This window comes from Elgaria multicarinata, chromosome 10 (assembly GCF_023053635.1).
Source record: "Elgaria multicarinata webbii isolate HBS135686 ecotype San Diego chromosome 10, rElgMul1.1.pri, whole genome shotgun sequence".
Classification (NCBI taxonomy): Eukaryota; Metazoa; Chordata; class Lepidosauria; order Squamata; family Anguidae; genus Elgaria; species Elgaria multicarinata.
This window is the reverse complement of record NC_086180.1, coordinates 85,015,419-85,031,250: the sequence shown is the minus strand read 5'-3', so window position 1 is coordinate 85,031,250 and position 15,832 is coordinate 85,015,419. Positions and strand designations below refer to the sequence as shown.

General features: G+C 37.8%; 1 protein-coding gene across 1 annotated transcript in view; it reads right to left on the bottom strand.

Annotated features, from left to right (window-relative positions):
• Nucleotides 1–1,109: 1,109 nt before the first annotated feature.
• DHX15 (DEAH-box helicase 15) overlaps nucleotides 1,110–15,832 on the bottom strand; it is a 54,732-nt gene continuing 40,009 nt past the window's right edge. The window contains exons 10-14 of the mRNA XM_063135195.1: nucleotides 13,585–13,776; nucleotides 10,194–10,316; nucleotides 7,313–7,503; nucleotides 3,574–3,743; nucleotides 1,110–1,678 (exon numbers count right to left, since the gene is read on the bottom strand). Of these exons, the coding sequence (XP_062991265.1) occupies nucleotides 1,561–1,678; nucleotides 3,574–3,743; nucleotides 7,313–7,503; nucleotides 10,194–10,316; nucleotides 13,585–13,776 (794 nt within the window). The 3' untranslated portion in view covers nucleotides 1,110–1,560. The remainder of the gene's footprint in view (nucleotides 1,679–3,573; nucleotides 3,744–7,312; nucleotides 7,504–10,193; nucleotides 10,317–13,584; nucleotides 13,777–15,832) is intronic.

Sequence of the window (15,832 nt, the reverse complement as noted above, 5' to 3'; positions counted from 1 at the left end):
TTGCATGATCTGATTCCTACATCCCCAGCAGCTGTTAAGAGATCTTTGCACATCTAGCATGAAGATCTGAAAGAGGTTTGCAAGACATTATGCCGAACATACTTACAGTCTACACATGATTTGGGACCCTGATGTGGCAGGTTTCTCAAACACACAAAGTGTTGGCGCCTTTCAGATCTTCACGCTAAACTCACATGGATCTGTAACAGCAGTCAGGAAGGCAGAGACAATGGGAGATGGGGCCTGCCTCTGTCCCCTCCCTGTTTAACCCTCTATAGCAGAGCTTTCCAAACTGTGTATCGCGACACGTTAGTGTGTCAGCTGCAGCGTGTAGGTGCGTCACGCGAAAGTAACGAGAAACCTCTGAGTCTATGTGAAATAAGCAATACCAACTTGCAGGCATTTTTATGCAGCAAAGGTGCCAATTAGTATGGTGCACTAGTATATTCCCCTTCCGTCGGATCCGTGTATGCACACCACGGTTGAGGGATCGTACAGGTACTGCGCATGCGTAGTATGCATAATTGGGTCAAAACAGTTGATTCTGCGTCACTTCCAGTGACGCAGCTGCACCTGAAGTGACGCATTCGAGAAATTCCATGGGTCCAGTTTTTTGATAGAACACCGTCTCAACCGCCGCTCGATCGCAGCTCAACAAAATTGGTTCAATGTGAAAAGTCTTGGAAATGTATATTATTATCTTGCAAATCATATATTTTAAAAAATATAAATGAAAGGTTTTCATGAGGTATGTTGTGTGTCCCTGTACGTTTCATTATTACAATTTATGTATGTGTCCATATCTCTTATAAGGGGTTCGTTTAACCTCCGGTTTGCTAGTAAAACTGAATTACTGTGTCGCGAAATGATGTATGTCTAAAAAGTGTGTCACCAACATGAAAAGTTTGGAAAGCTCTGCTCTATAGTGTAGGCCAGCCTTTCCCAACGTGGTGCTCTCCAGATGTGTTGGACTACAATTCCCCTAATCCCCAGCCAGCATGGCACCATGTTGGGAAGGCTGCTGTAGACAAATGCCTGTACAGGGCTTGAGTCCCCTCAGCATTCTTTAACCACGGGGAACAGAAAGGGCAAGTTACTTTGCCAAAAACTTAGTATAAATAGACTTTATTGAAGTCAGTAACTCTGTACTGAAGCTGGAGATTGTGTCTACATAAGCACGTTGTAACATTTCACAACTTCTAAAAGGAATGTCAACAATTACAACGATCATGCATACCATGGTCGATAATCACATTTTAGAAGCATTTTCAACCATTTCTAAAGAAATGCTTATAACATTGTTATATATATAGAACTACTTTTAATAAACTGCAAAACATTGATCAGCTTTTCCAGTATGAGCTACAGTGTGAACACAAAAGGGAGGCATACATGTTTAATTTATGAAATCAGAATGGAATATTTACTGTAAAGAAAAATTTAAAAGCTTTCAAATAAAGGCCATTATTGAACCAAAGCAAAGAGCACAACTTGGAACTTAAAGAGTTCATTCATTGTTTTAAGCTGTCCTCTGAGCAACTTCAATTCAAATAATAAAATTCAGTACTGCGAGTATTCCTTGGACTGAAGTTTGGCAATGATGCGGTCCAACTGTCTCTTTGCTTCACACTGTGGAAAATTGCTCATGTCATAATATTGAGGGGCAATTTTCACCAACCTGCCAAAGAAAGAAAGGTTTGTCACTTGCGCACAGACATGAGCAACATGCAGGCGATACCAATGGCCCAATTAGTAGCTACTTATGATAATTAGATTATCAATCTATTTAATAATGCCTAGAAATATGGAAATCTACTAAGTATAAAAAGCATTCTACTGCAAAACACTGTTTCAAAATAAAAGGCACTTCCAAGGATTAGATATACTTCCTACCCTAACGTTTCAGAACTTAAAAGTTCAATATAAAATGCTTCTAACATGCAATGACTGTCAAGAGGTATTTAAAACGCCATATATATGTAACATTAAAATAATCTTAGTGTTCATTAAAATGGTTAATTTTTTATTGACTTAGAATAATATGTAAGTTGGAAATAATGTTTGAATACTTTAAGTACATGGAGTTGTTTATCATGAATGAATAAAACCTCTTTTCATCTCTTCTCCCACATTTTGAAGTTAAATCGGAGTATGAGAATGAAACTGTGTATTAGTGACGTACAAAAAGAAATTCAGTACTGTCAAATTCTACAGATTGGTTCAAATGTAGTGTTTCCAATCCTCCAAACTATCACCAGAAAATTTGGAAAATGTTACAGGCTTGCATGTTTTCTCTTCTTGTCCTGCATTTTATTTTATTTAATCAACTTCCTGGTTTTATAATCTGTTATTACATCTAAACTGGAAATATGGTTTGTGTATACCATAGCTTGTCTGAAAACAGAATTGGAAATCGTGTTCAACCCCATATGTTCTGGTTTGCAGGCAAACTATGTTCACATGCAACAGCAAACCATGATTTGATCAAACCAGGAAGTCTGGAAGGGACTCAGAATGTACTAGGGGTTATGGAATGGCAAGGTGGTGGATTGCAAGCCTAAACCTATGTTTACCTCTCAGTAAAAAATAATTCTCTACTAAGCATGGCTTTTTTTAAAAAAAAGGATGAAAAGAAAATGTTGGTTTTAAAAAGAATAGGCATGAAAAGGGAAAGGAAGTCCTATTTCTTAGTATTCATTCCTTTTTGGACCTTTCTATTAATATCTCTTTCCACAATAGCCATCGTAACTAATAAGGCAATATACAAGTCTCCAGTTATGATCGCTATTTTTAGGTTTCAACTTTGGCAAGCCTGCAATTGCTAGTCAAAATCCTGTGTTTATTAAAATATCATTTTTATAAATCCAGTTCAAAATTGCCTCAGTAAAAGGTAGCACAATTGTGGGTAGGGATAACATATTAAGCAAGTAGAAAAAAGTAGCACTATAATACCCCTTTAAAAAAAAGAGTGCTGGTACAAACATAACGCTAGCTTGCCCTTTAAGTAGGGTTTAGAGAGTGGGCTATGTGACTGCACACCACGATGGTCTGCCTTAGGTGGACCACACTTACCCATGGCAGCAATGCCAGCAGTGCTCCAAATCAAGCTTTTAAAATTACAGAATCTCCCCTGTACCCCATTAACTGTACCAACAAGAGAAATACAAGCACTCTTCAACACAATGTTCTGTAAAAAAATGTAGTTCTCTATTAACGCTTAAAATTATTATTATTATTATTATTATTATTATTATTATTATTATTATTATTTTGTTACAAAGAAAAGGATCACAATTTCTCTTTATGGCATGCAGGATATCCCTCCTGACTCCCAGGGTAGGCTTATGTATACCTATCTCAACCAGATGAGAGGAATTGGGACAACGCAATTTTTAATAAGCGCAACTGAAAATGAAGATTAATAGATTGCCCCACAAATCCTTTATTAGAAATTTGTACTTAAAATGTTCTGTAACTTTCACAAAGACGTACATGAAAATGTACTTTTAACTACAGTAGTGTTTAAACAAAAGACATATTGTAAAAACAGATTCAAAGGGGGGAAAGGCTTACCATTCTGGTTTGATGTCTGTACAAGTGCGGATGTAATTCTTTGTTGTAAGAACAAATTCGTTGTAAAGCACCCATTCAGGTTTGTGATCAAGAACTGTGGAAGGATGCAACTGCACTACTTGGTTGTCTTTCACTGTTAGATAGTGCCCTGTCCGCTCCAAATGTGCCACCTACATTAAACAACATTCACACAACACACACAAACGTTAGAAATGAGGTAACTGCTATGTTTTTCCTATGATATTAAATCACTCAAGAATCGTGCAAAACCAAGATCCTCAATGTGGTAAATTCTATTCCAACCATCTGTCAGGGATGCTTTAGGGTGGATTCTTGCATTGAGCAGTGGGTTGGACTCGATGGCCTTGTAGGCCCCTTCAAACTCTGCTATTCTATGATTCTAATTCTGCATCAAGGTTGACTCAGAAAAATCTTTTTTCTCCCTCAAACCCCAAGTATGCAACAACTGCTAACCCATACAGAGGAATAGGACATATTTTCAGCATCAAACCCCTGGTTTGAGCAGAGTTCTAAAAAAGTAGCAATCTCCTAAAATAATTAGATATTCGGTAATTTACTGCCATTTGGAGTCAATGAACTCCTTAAGGTACTTAAGAAGGGCACATTAAAAAGAGTGGGCACATGCAAGCTTAGCAGTAGAAATAAATAAAAAGCAGAGATGAAACCCGTGGACATCAGACAAGAGGATTCAACTAATGTTAGGTAATACTCAACAAGCCACGACTACTAAACAGTTGTTCCAATCCAGATCATGCATATTCCAGTGTCCTGACCAAACTTTTGTATATGTTCGCTGTTCCATTCATTTCCAAAGAGGAAACAGATTCATGCATGTGAAGCAATGGGCACATAATTCTGTTTCCTCCAATGAAATGAATGAGACACACTGTCCAAATAGGGCTGCTTCTTGTACATCAAAGTTCAATGCCAAAAGAAAATCACTGGATTGAAGCAAGTTAATTGCACTAAGATGGCACATAGTTTTAACTGTTTGGTTTTACTGCTTCTAAATTATATATTGTTTTAACTTGGTTTATGGTTTAATTTGTTTTTGGCTGTGTATATTTACTGTTTTATACTGTATGCTTTTAACTGTACACTGCCCTGAGATCTTAATGATATAGGGTGGGATATAAATGTTATAAATAAATAAATAAGTTAATTCCAAATACTATCAACATGGATATGACGAAAGGTAATCCAGAAAGCAAGTAGGTCCATAAAAGCATCTCAAGGGTCATTACTCTTAGAGAATTTAAACTGTTTGGTGTGTTTTTATTTTTCCCAGTGCATTTTTAACAAAAGGTCTACAAATTTCCAATGATTATACAGGTTTTATGCATGATCCATCCTGGGAACACATACTATGATACTCTGAACAATTAAAGAATCATATTGGGGGAAATGTCACTTAAGACAAACCCTCTGGAGATTTGTGTGCTCCAGGATACAAAGAATATACCCTGAGGATGGATGCTGAAAGTTCCATGTGTTTATTTTTAAACTTCCTGCAACTAGGATGGATAAGCTACATTTTACTGAATTTGTAGCTAAATTAATTATAAATCAGATGAAAGATAAACATTATTGCCATGGTATTACGTACAATACAAAATTAGAGATTTACTGGCCATGGTACTATGTGACCTGAGGCTTTTTGGAGTTCCACTGAGGAGCCTTTCTTAAAGACTTGGCTTTCAGTGTGATTCAAGGGGTTGTAACTAGAAGCAGGGAAAAATAAATCAGCAGATGTTCCATACACATGAAGCAACAAGATCCTCACTAAAGTATCAGCTGGCAATAGTATGGAGTCCAGGAGGGCACAGTTCAATTCATTACTCAGTATGCCCTGAATAAGGCTGACTGTATTACTTAGAGCGTTATTTAAACAAACCATAGTCAGTTGGGGCTGTGCCAAAGTGAGCATGCTGCCTTGTGCACACTTGCCACTTCCATGTTGCATCCACTTTTGTAAACAACCCAGAAATGCCCTGTTCCTGGGTTGTTTGATGCAACATCTGAACCTGCAACTCTGGCCTGTTGAGGAACAAATAACCCAGAGTTTGAACCCATGCTTTGTTGTTGGGTTAAAACTCTGGATCAGTGTTCTTCACTGAAAGGCCTGTGGGCCACTGGCAGCTCCCAAACACCAGACTGGAGATTCCCAAACATATTTCCAGCCCGTCTCCCTCAAATGGATTCATTCAAACATTTTCCTCAGAGGAGCAACAACAGCTATAAGAGGGAGGCTGTGGCTCAGTGGTAGAGCACGTGCTTTGCATGTAGAAGGTCCCAGGTTCAATCCCAGGCATCTCCAGGTAGGGCTGGAAAAACTCTTGCCTGAAAGGCTGGAGAGCCATTGCTGCCAGTCAGTTTCACCAAAACCAGGCCAGATGGACCGAGGGTCTGACTCATGAGTAAGGCAGCTTCCTGTGTTCCTGAGATTCTAGCTTTTTGGGTCACGCAGCCAGTGAGGATCCCTCATCCTTCCCTCATGCACCATTGGCTGTGAGATTCAAAAAGTATGGGTGTGCTGCCACGCTTGCTCTGAGGGAAATGGTTTCAATTAAAATGATGCGTGGCTGCAGCACTGGAATCAGTACTGCACGTTGCTTTCTAGTATGTGCTGACCATCAGCAGCCTTTCCCATTTCATCAGGGAGGGGAGCCAGCCCCTCCAAGATTTAAAAAAGGGAAGAAAAGAGAAAAACAAGACAGCTGAACTGCAGCAGGAAGTGAACAAAAAGAGTTGCCTTTTAACCCAACAAAAGGTAAAAAGAGACTATAAATAGCAAGCAATGTGCGGATGACATGGTAAATTTTGGGTGGTTTCTTTTATGTTACAGAATCTGCGCCCCCGCCCCAAGCCCTTGCGCCCCTTTACTCTGCAGAGGAGTGAGCAGAGATTTCTGTTCACATTCATTAGTACACTGCAGATGTTTTGGACCACAACTCCAAAATCTTGACCATTAGCCATAGTAGCTGGGCTGACGGAAACTGAAGTCCAAAGTAATCTTTGCATGTGATTATTCTGTGTTAATCCTAGTTAAGTTAAGGTGGCTCACACCTTTATTTTATTTTTTAGCCAAAGTGGCTCCCACTTGAAAAAAGTAAAGATCGCTGCTCTGCGTTGATCGTCTTTCAACAACCCAGAGTTTGCACGTTGCATCAAACAACCCAGGAACAGGGCATTCATGAGTTGTTTATGAAAATGGATGTGAAAGTGGAAGCAACACACTTACTCTCGTGTAAACAATCCATGAACTGCCAATATGTGCAAACCAAGACACTATGTCCAACCTGCTGTTAATAAAGTAGAGGTCCAACTCTGCACAATAAACCAAATTATACAGATACAGTGCCCACAGTTTAAATTTATATTTTATACTTAGCTGAACTTCTGGTTTCCTCTTCTGCATCAGCCTGTTTTTAGAATTATATTCTATGTATTTTTGTCATATTAATAGGGTTAAAATTATGCCTCTTTTCAAAATCTCTGAACCTTGAATTTACATGTAACCTGTATATTTATTTTAAAAGATAGCTACTATCCAGCAAAACTAAAAACATTATTATTTATGATCTATATAGCACTACCAATGTTCAAGGGACTTGAAAATGACACAAGGAAAAAGACAGGTCCCAGCATGAAGGAGCTCTCAATCTAAATTTTAACAGAGGTGGAGACCAATTTTCCTCTATTTTATATGCAGACATACCTGCATGAAGTAACCAGTAACCAAAGCCTTTCTTATATTGATGTAATAGTCCCTGCTCGTGAAGTCTGTGCTTCTACGTGGCAAATTAAATCTGTCCATGATTCGTGACAGCTGTTGGCGTACATTGTCTGCAGACATCAGGGACCTGTAGTTAATGAAGTTGTCATAACACCACTGAACCGATTCATGATCTGCAATGTTAAAAAAAAAGTCATGAATCATCTAAAAGTGAGCATTTCACCAAATTAAAACAAGTACACAAACAGAAACCAGCTGAATGGTCAATCCAGTGGACCGATTAAAATACCAAATGACATGGTTTTATTTAAACAGCAACTGCTACATCTTTTCAGTTGCTCTTAGGTTAATTTGGCTGGGCAATCTGTAAACGAGACTAAAAACTCAATAACTTATATTTGCAGCAACACTGACAAAGGAAGTAGATGCTGAATTGTTCAAATATTTTAAAAAATTGTTCAAGGAGGCAAGACAATAGGAAACCACATGGGGGGAGGTAAATAATAGAACGTCATTGAGTGCTAGTAAATACAATGGACTGTATTGTACAAGTTTTGTAATGTTTCATTTCTGGATTTTGGCATGCCATATATGACCGAACTAGCGAGGAGATGGCTGACAGCTGCAAGTTCTGGTACAGAATACTCTAATGAACATTAACTCTGATCCAATACTGCACAGGTGCAGCAGCTGGGATGGCAGAAGTATAGTCCTTTAAAGGAAGCTAGTATCATGGTGATCACTTGTTTGGCAGGGAGGGGAGAAACTGAATCCACACCCACTCATGCCCAAACAGCTAATCGGTACAATTCCAGCTTCCTTTAAAAGGCTGTGTGTGTGCAATTTTGGCTGTTGACCTGTGAAATTGTGCATGATATTATGCACGCAAGATCCCACTTCTGCATGCGTAGGCGCAAACATCAGCCTGGACAACTAAGCACTGGGATTTTTCCAGCCCTGACTCCATTCATATTCTCCCAGTGTTTAAATGTGGAAACATGTTGGTGTTATCAAATGGAACAGATTTGCACTGTTGAAGAGAAGATCTGAAGACCATCTATGAGCCCTTCAGAGAATACATAGGGGTGTTCCAACTACAAATGAGGAATGCATCTAACAGTTGCAATAGGAAAAAAAGCAGCCTGTAACGGTAAAACTCACATTCCATATAAAGACAAAATACATTTTTGCACAAGGGAAAAGCTGGCCAGTACCTGCACTTATGCTTTTTATCTACCAACAACTTCTAAAGTTCTTTGCATTTGCTTATTTAAAGAAGAACAAATCTATTTTGAACATTTTCATATCTGCCAAACCACTACTTTCACATTTTAATTTACAGATTATACAAGCAAGGGTAACTGTTCTGTCAGGTAAATTTTCATGGAAGCTGTTTCATGGAGATAGTTATCAGTTTTGACATGAAAGACATTGATGGAAAATAAAAATTGAAACCTAGGGTGTCATTCACCCTAGTTCTTCAGAAGAGAGAATTACTTTTTCTGTTCAATGCTTTGATCTTGAACTAACTTTTCATACAGACCTGACTAAAAAGAGATGTTATTGGAAGATTGAATGCATTAGTGCAGACAACAGTCATGAAACAATGTCCCTATGACAAAGTTATCACAATTACTTGCTACCCTGTAAATCAACACCTACCTACCCATTACTCTGTCATTCAAAGTAGTTCTAGTATTCGAAACTCAGCAACTTCAACTAACTGAAACTGATCACATCTTCAGGAATCCATGACAGCTTTGTGCATGCTCCTTAATCTAGAAATAATCTAGACTAACTTTCCCTAGCATCCTAATGGCCTCAACAAAAAATCCAATGGAGTCATTAATGTTCTTCTCATCTATTGCAATATCCAGTACCTCCAAATAATAGTTATTCAGATGTTTCTTATTGACAAAACACTCACTTTCAATTCAGCAGAAGAATACAAAATTAATATTTTCTTGTTAGGTATAGTCAGGGGTCCACAAATTTCTGTCTGGCCTTAAGTAGTAACTATTATTTTCCTCTACCCAGATGTTAAGTCCAATCCTACCATGATACTACAACAAGATATCCATTTTCAAAACAAGTATCAGTTCAATTAAACTGAAGTTATGGATTAATAACTCAGGGTTTACCTATGTTAATAAACACATGCATTTATTTTTATTTTTTTACTTTTGCATTGTGATTTATTTAATGGCTTTTGGTCATTTCTCCTTCCCTCGTTTTTTTAAAGACTGATCCCACCCCACCCAATCTCCAACCCTGTTAGAAGGTCCTATTCATGTTGGGAACAAAGTTGTAGAAGTCTAAAAATGGATTAAAAAAACAAAATCAAGAAATATGACCAGTGACACTGTCAATAACAGAAGCAGTAGGTAAGATAGCTGCCACTCTTTTAAAATTACCTCTGACATAAACGCCTGAACTAAAAAACACCCCCAATTCTTCAATAAGTCGAAAATGAATCCCACTGATGTGGCTCTTGAGAATGTTCAAAGTACTTTGCATACATATTTTAGCAATCTTTACATCCAGTATGTATGAGGCCAATGTTGTTATCCCCATGGTGCAGATAAAGAACGTAGGTTGAGAAAGTGTAGCTTGCTCTAAAGCCACCTAGTGAGTTAATGGCACAGTCAACATTTGAACCAAAGACTTCCCAATTTGTACTCAGCTTCTTAGCCACTACATCAGCTCAAAGTATTTTCCACAAAAATATTCTTTTTTGTAAGTGGTAATGCATAACCATCCAGTAGTATCTGCAAAAAGGTCTCCAGCTACAGTGAATACAGATTCATCAAACTGTAAACACCATACACTAACAAATAAACAAGTATCCCAAGTTTGTACTCACTTTGTTTGAAAGCATGGTAGACATTCAGCAACGTCAAATGATCTCCATCTATGTGGGCGAACCTCATCTTGGCTTCATCTGCAGCTTTCTTGGCTTCCGTGGGGCGAACAAAACACTGTGGGACTAAACAAGGTTGGTATGGGCCCAACACAAACGCCCATATCGATGAGTCACGCATTCACAGATAGAGGAACAAGGCCTAGCTAGGTCAGTTCACAGAGCATAGGGCAGGGCAGGATGGCCTCCAACTGCATCTTGGACTGTCTACTACCTTGATTTGGTACATCAACACCTAACCACATCTGCAAGACAAGAGGGTTTCAAAGCTACAGAATGCCTGATTATTTGGACTAGAAGTAGGCATGAAAAAAATCTATTCTGAAGGCCATCAAAGTTTCAAAGTTGTGTAATGTAAGGATCATGTGACCTCAGTGAAAAACCAAATGCTGATAGCTCTACCCAATGCAGTGGAGACAATGCATTTTCAGAGAAGTAGTCAATGGTCAATATTAACCTGTGGGAATGAGGGGTATTCAGCAAGAGGAAACCCCTAAAAATATTACACCAACAACTATTCTATTGATAGCAAATATTAATTTGTATTACAGCTCTGTCATCAACAGCAGGCATTGCTATCAGCACTGGCAGACAGAAACATCCGTGAATAAATATATAAATATATAGCAGTCCAGGGTTCTGATGATAGCGGCAGTGGTGGAAGGTAGACTGCCCAGCAGCTTTATCAGACCTTAGCAAGCAAATCTGAATTTAGGGAATTGAGACTATACTTGTTCTTTTTATATAACAATTTCTCTTTAAGTAATGCATTTTTAATTTATTTTAATTCAATTCAAAAGGTCAAAATGAAGAATAATTAATGACCATAAAGCAGTGATTTCACTATTTATAGTAGGTAAACAATCCATAAAGCAACTTGTTTGATGAGTTAGTGCTAGTTTTTCAGCCTCATACATGAAGAAAGAGCAAAGTATCTTCCCTAGAGAGTATGTACAAAAATAATATTCCACTTAAAAGCTACGCACATGTTTAAGTGAAACTAATCACAGTGGATGATGAAAGAACAAGATGAATGTCTAACTGCTCCTTAAACTCCATGAAATTTTTGCCTTGGTCACAACCAAAGCTCATAAAGGGTTTTTTTTTAATCATTCACACAATTTTAAACTGGTCTTTTAGCCTTCTAAAAGTACAGACATACTAGGAAATGACTGATAACAATACAGTAATTGAATCCTGTGCAAAATGCAATATGCCAACAGCAATACTGCAAAAGCCACACGCATACTTTTAAATAAAGAAAGAAAGAACCAAAAGTCCAAAGAGAAGAGTTTCTACAAAACCAAATCAAGTCCAACATCCAGAAACAGAAAACAGTTTGAATGTTGTGGATCTAAGGCTAATAAAAAACCATTCACTATTACAGCATATTTCCATTAATTCAATGTTCAACTAGAAATTACAGATAAAAATTAGTCGTGTTTATACTGCAAGTAGTAGAATGAAGAGCAGTACTATTTTTATCAGCTTAAAGTCATTTTACTAAGGCCTTAGTTAAAAATATATAAAATTACTTTGGTTTAACTAACTTCAATAAGCAACACTATGTTCCTCTTCATTTTATCTACCACTTACATATAATACAGTACTATAAGGCTGTAATCCCATATCTACTTTCCTGAGAGTAAGTCCCATTGAACCTAATGGTACTTGCCTCTGAGTAGACATGTATAGGATTGCATCTAACCAGTTATTAGATGGTTCCCATATGCGTTTGTTCAATATGGTTATGTTTGTTGGTTCTGTTGTTGACAGTTTGTAGAAAGCAACAGGATTTTAGAAAATTATGCCCTAACTGCATCCAAGAGAGTAACTATCATTCAGAATACATTTCTTTTAGACTGTATTCTTACTAAAATACTGTACTGAATGTTGTGTGCACAAGTTCTTAGTTGAAAAAGAATGAAGCTACCATATGTATAAATATTTTGTGAAGGTTTAAGTAAAATGTCTTCGTTCAATATATCTACATATACAGTTCAAGGATTAAAACATATGCAGTTCATAGTGAGAGCTCAGATCAAGTCTTAGTCTGGTTTGACGAAAATGCATGGCATAAAAAGGCAGGCATCAACCTACCACCACCTCCGCAAATAAGGCTACAATTTACATGAAACAATTAGATTCTGCCCTGCCCATCTGCTCTGAGTCTGAACTGTCAAAACTCTGCAATAAACATTGTAGCTTGCTTTTAGAAAAAAAATATTATTATACTGTTAATACGCTGCAATAATAAAGTGACAGCTTGTCTTACCCCAAACCTTTTTCTTATGATCTACCATGAACTTCCCCATTTCAGGGACAACCGAAATATATCTCTTTTATAATTTCGTAAGTAGTATTGTCTTTATTACCATAATGAGCATTTGACATCTTGTTAATTGTAGAATACAACTAGAGATTATTAAGTATGGGGATGGAGGTTTAACCATATATTAATCTTCCATTTCCTTCCTTGCCTACACAGATTTTGAACAGTTTCCCCCCTCAGAACAATTACAGTTTTAGACCAATACTCAAATAACCACATGCTACTTCTGCATGCCCTAGAGGGTTCTGGGCCTAAATTCCTCAAACAGCAGCTTCCCAGTGCCAAATCACTTTTGAAATTCAGTCAATTTTCAAAAGCAGTATGTGATGTGACATGGGTGTGCTGCTCAATGTTTTAAAAAACCCACTGGGCATACCCAAGCCCTTAGATTTAGACAGGTAACTCTTTGGATTCCAGCCCTAATGAAACTCGTCCGTTGTAACAAAATGACTGCTATTCAGACAAGTCCATTTTATCCTATTTGCCTTTTCCACTTTTTAAAAGAATATGGAGTAGTAATATTAAGGAACTGCTTCTCCCGTTAGTGTTCCCTTTAACAATGGAAATTCGGGAAGTTTACATAAGAGACTTGTTAGAATTCTCCTAAACACAACTGGAATGTTCTAGTTATGTAATTAGCAATCACAAGAGGACTGAAAAATAAAGTGGATTATTGCTATTGCTCACTTTGTAACAAAAAATGAGCATACAGGCAATTTTTAATAGAAATGTGTTCCTATGGTCTGTAACCCTGAACAAATAAATAGATTTTTTGTTGCCATGAGACAAGTTAGATCACCATTTCACACACAATGACTTCTTTAGCTTCAGTTTTGTTTTCATTTATAAACTTTACTCCATTATGAATCACACTATACAGTAACTTTGAAAGGCACAATTCAAGCTTTTTAAAAGTTATAAGTCCTGTTGCAGGAACAATAATACAAGCTTCCCCTAACTGGAGATCTGTGTTTTGATTGGCATCTCTGTCCCTGCTATTACCTGACAGCATGGCAGTAATAGATAGAATCTCATTAGAACAGTTGTAGTCGCAACTTGCAATAACCATTTTAGCCAGCTGTGGATCGAGTGGAAATTCTGCCATCATGGATCCCAGTTCAGTCAAATCTCCATCATCATTTAAAGCAGCTAGGTAATTCAAAAGCTCTAGGGCTCTCATCAAAGTTTCCGGAGCTGCAAAGAAACATGAGTTAAGCTGCCTTTAGTAAGCAAAAATATAACACACTGTTATAAGCAATCTCATTTTTCATTCTGTAGTTGACGAAATTCAGAACACAAGCTGCCATCAAATTACATTACTGAAAACTAGCAACCAATGAATCAAATAAAACTCTGAAGTTGGCTTTAGGGTTATGCTAAAGAATCAAAGGGATTAGCAATTTGACCAATTGAGATTTGGCTACAGATATGCTGATTTGCAGGCTCTCTTCTAGCCATTTCATACATTTGTAAATAACAATATTTATTACACCAGATTTGTCATAAGCTACTTCCTATAGCCTATGGCACATTCTTGCCCTTAATATTTTCACAGTAGAAGCTAAAATCACTCAACACTTTAGAATACCCTGTAACACAGGTCTGGCACAGCCTTCCAAATTAAGCTGTGGCCAAAGCAAATTGCTAGAGTTCAAAGTATCCCATGCCAGATATCCTGGTGTTCATAATCAACTCATGTTTCTTGTATTTTTATATGCTATATATACTTACTTTACCCACAATTTCAGCAGGAAGGCAGTGAAAAGATTGAAGCTCTCATTTTTGTATGTCACATAGCAACACTAATTAGTTGTTATAGTGGTTCTGTTCATCTATCCTGTTTAGATTAATACCGCATTATCAATCTTGTTCGACTTTGTTGTCAGGACTGAGGGGGCAGTTCAACCTCAAAGGGTGCAAATCTCTCTCTCCTTCAATAAAGACACCCACTCACCATGTTTGTGACTTCAGAGCTTTTAGTTTAATGAACAGAAGTGCAGAGTACAGTCTCAAGGACCAAATGGTGCGCCAGACACAGCTTCTCGAGAAAGGCAGGGAAGGATTCTTTTCCTCTATCCCCATCTTTTAATCTCCATCTGGAAGCCTCCCCTACCCACTTTTTTCCCTTCTTTCAAATTACCTAGGAGGAAGACCTCCTCTAGGCGGCCGCAGGTGTGGAGGTTCATTGCCCTTTGTAGAAACCATGCTAAATCTTCCTCACCTGCTGCAGAGCTGCCTGGTGCTGATCCACCCTGCTGCCTGGCCTCACCTTGGCCCCTTTCCAGCTCTCTTGGAGCTTATGCCCCCCCTTTGTGCTGTGGGCTCAACTTCAACTTCTATATACGTGCAGCCCCATCAGGGTTCTCTTCTGGGTTTGGCCTTTCCCTTAGTTTTATATGCTCTTTTAGCTAATTTTATGTATTATATTTTATTTAGTGTTGTTCCCCGCCTCGATCCAGATGGAGAGGCGGGTAACAAATTTGTTGTTGTTGTTGTTATTATTATTAGCCAGCTGGGTACAGTAAAGTGACCTACTGGATCACTGGAACAGGGAGGCCAGGGAGTCAACTCCACAGAATTGTGTGTGCACTAGTGTCCAGATAACACCACTACAGGGTCTTTAAGAAGAACATAGAAGATTTGAAGAATACTATTTTATTTTATTTATTTATTACACTAGTATGTACATAAGAACCCATATTTTCATATTTTTAAAGTATATTTTGCTTAATGCCAAATTAAAATTATTGACCCATTCTCGAGATGTTTGAATGAGTATTTTTTTTTAACTATGTCATATTTTATTGTTTTATCTTGGATTCCAGACGTCATAACTGAGCAAACGCTGACAAAGGCAAAAAAAGTAGAACGTGCAGAGGAAATCATGATAGAGGAGATAAGTAGTCTCCACAAATGTATAATATATCAAATAGCTGGCCACTGCAAGTCTATGTGTAACGAAAGAGGTCACAGAGATAGGGCAGAGAAGTGTACCTAGGAACATATCCAGTTGCTGTACTATGTAAGTTACTTTGCTGTAATCTCCACTTTTAGTAAAGTAAGGAACTGAGGCTGAGAAATAGCAACTCGAACCATACCACCTAGCATTTTTATGACCAAGACAGTATATGAAGCCAAGTCTTTCAAGTTCAATATATTATCTTTTGGACCTAACTAGCCTGTTTGGAAGATTCCAATTCCAATGACCAAGGTTAAATCCATACAACAACAAAACCAGCTAACTGGTCAG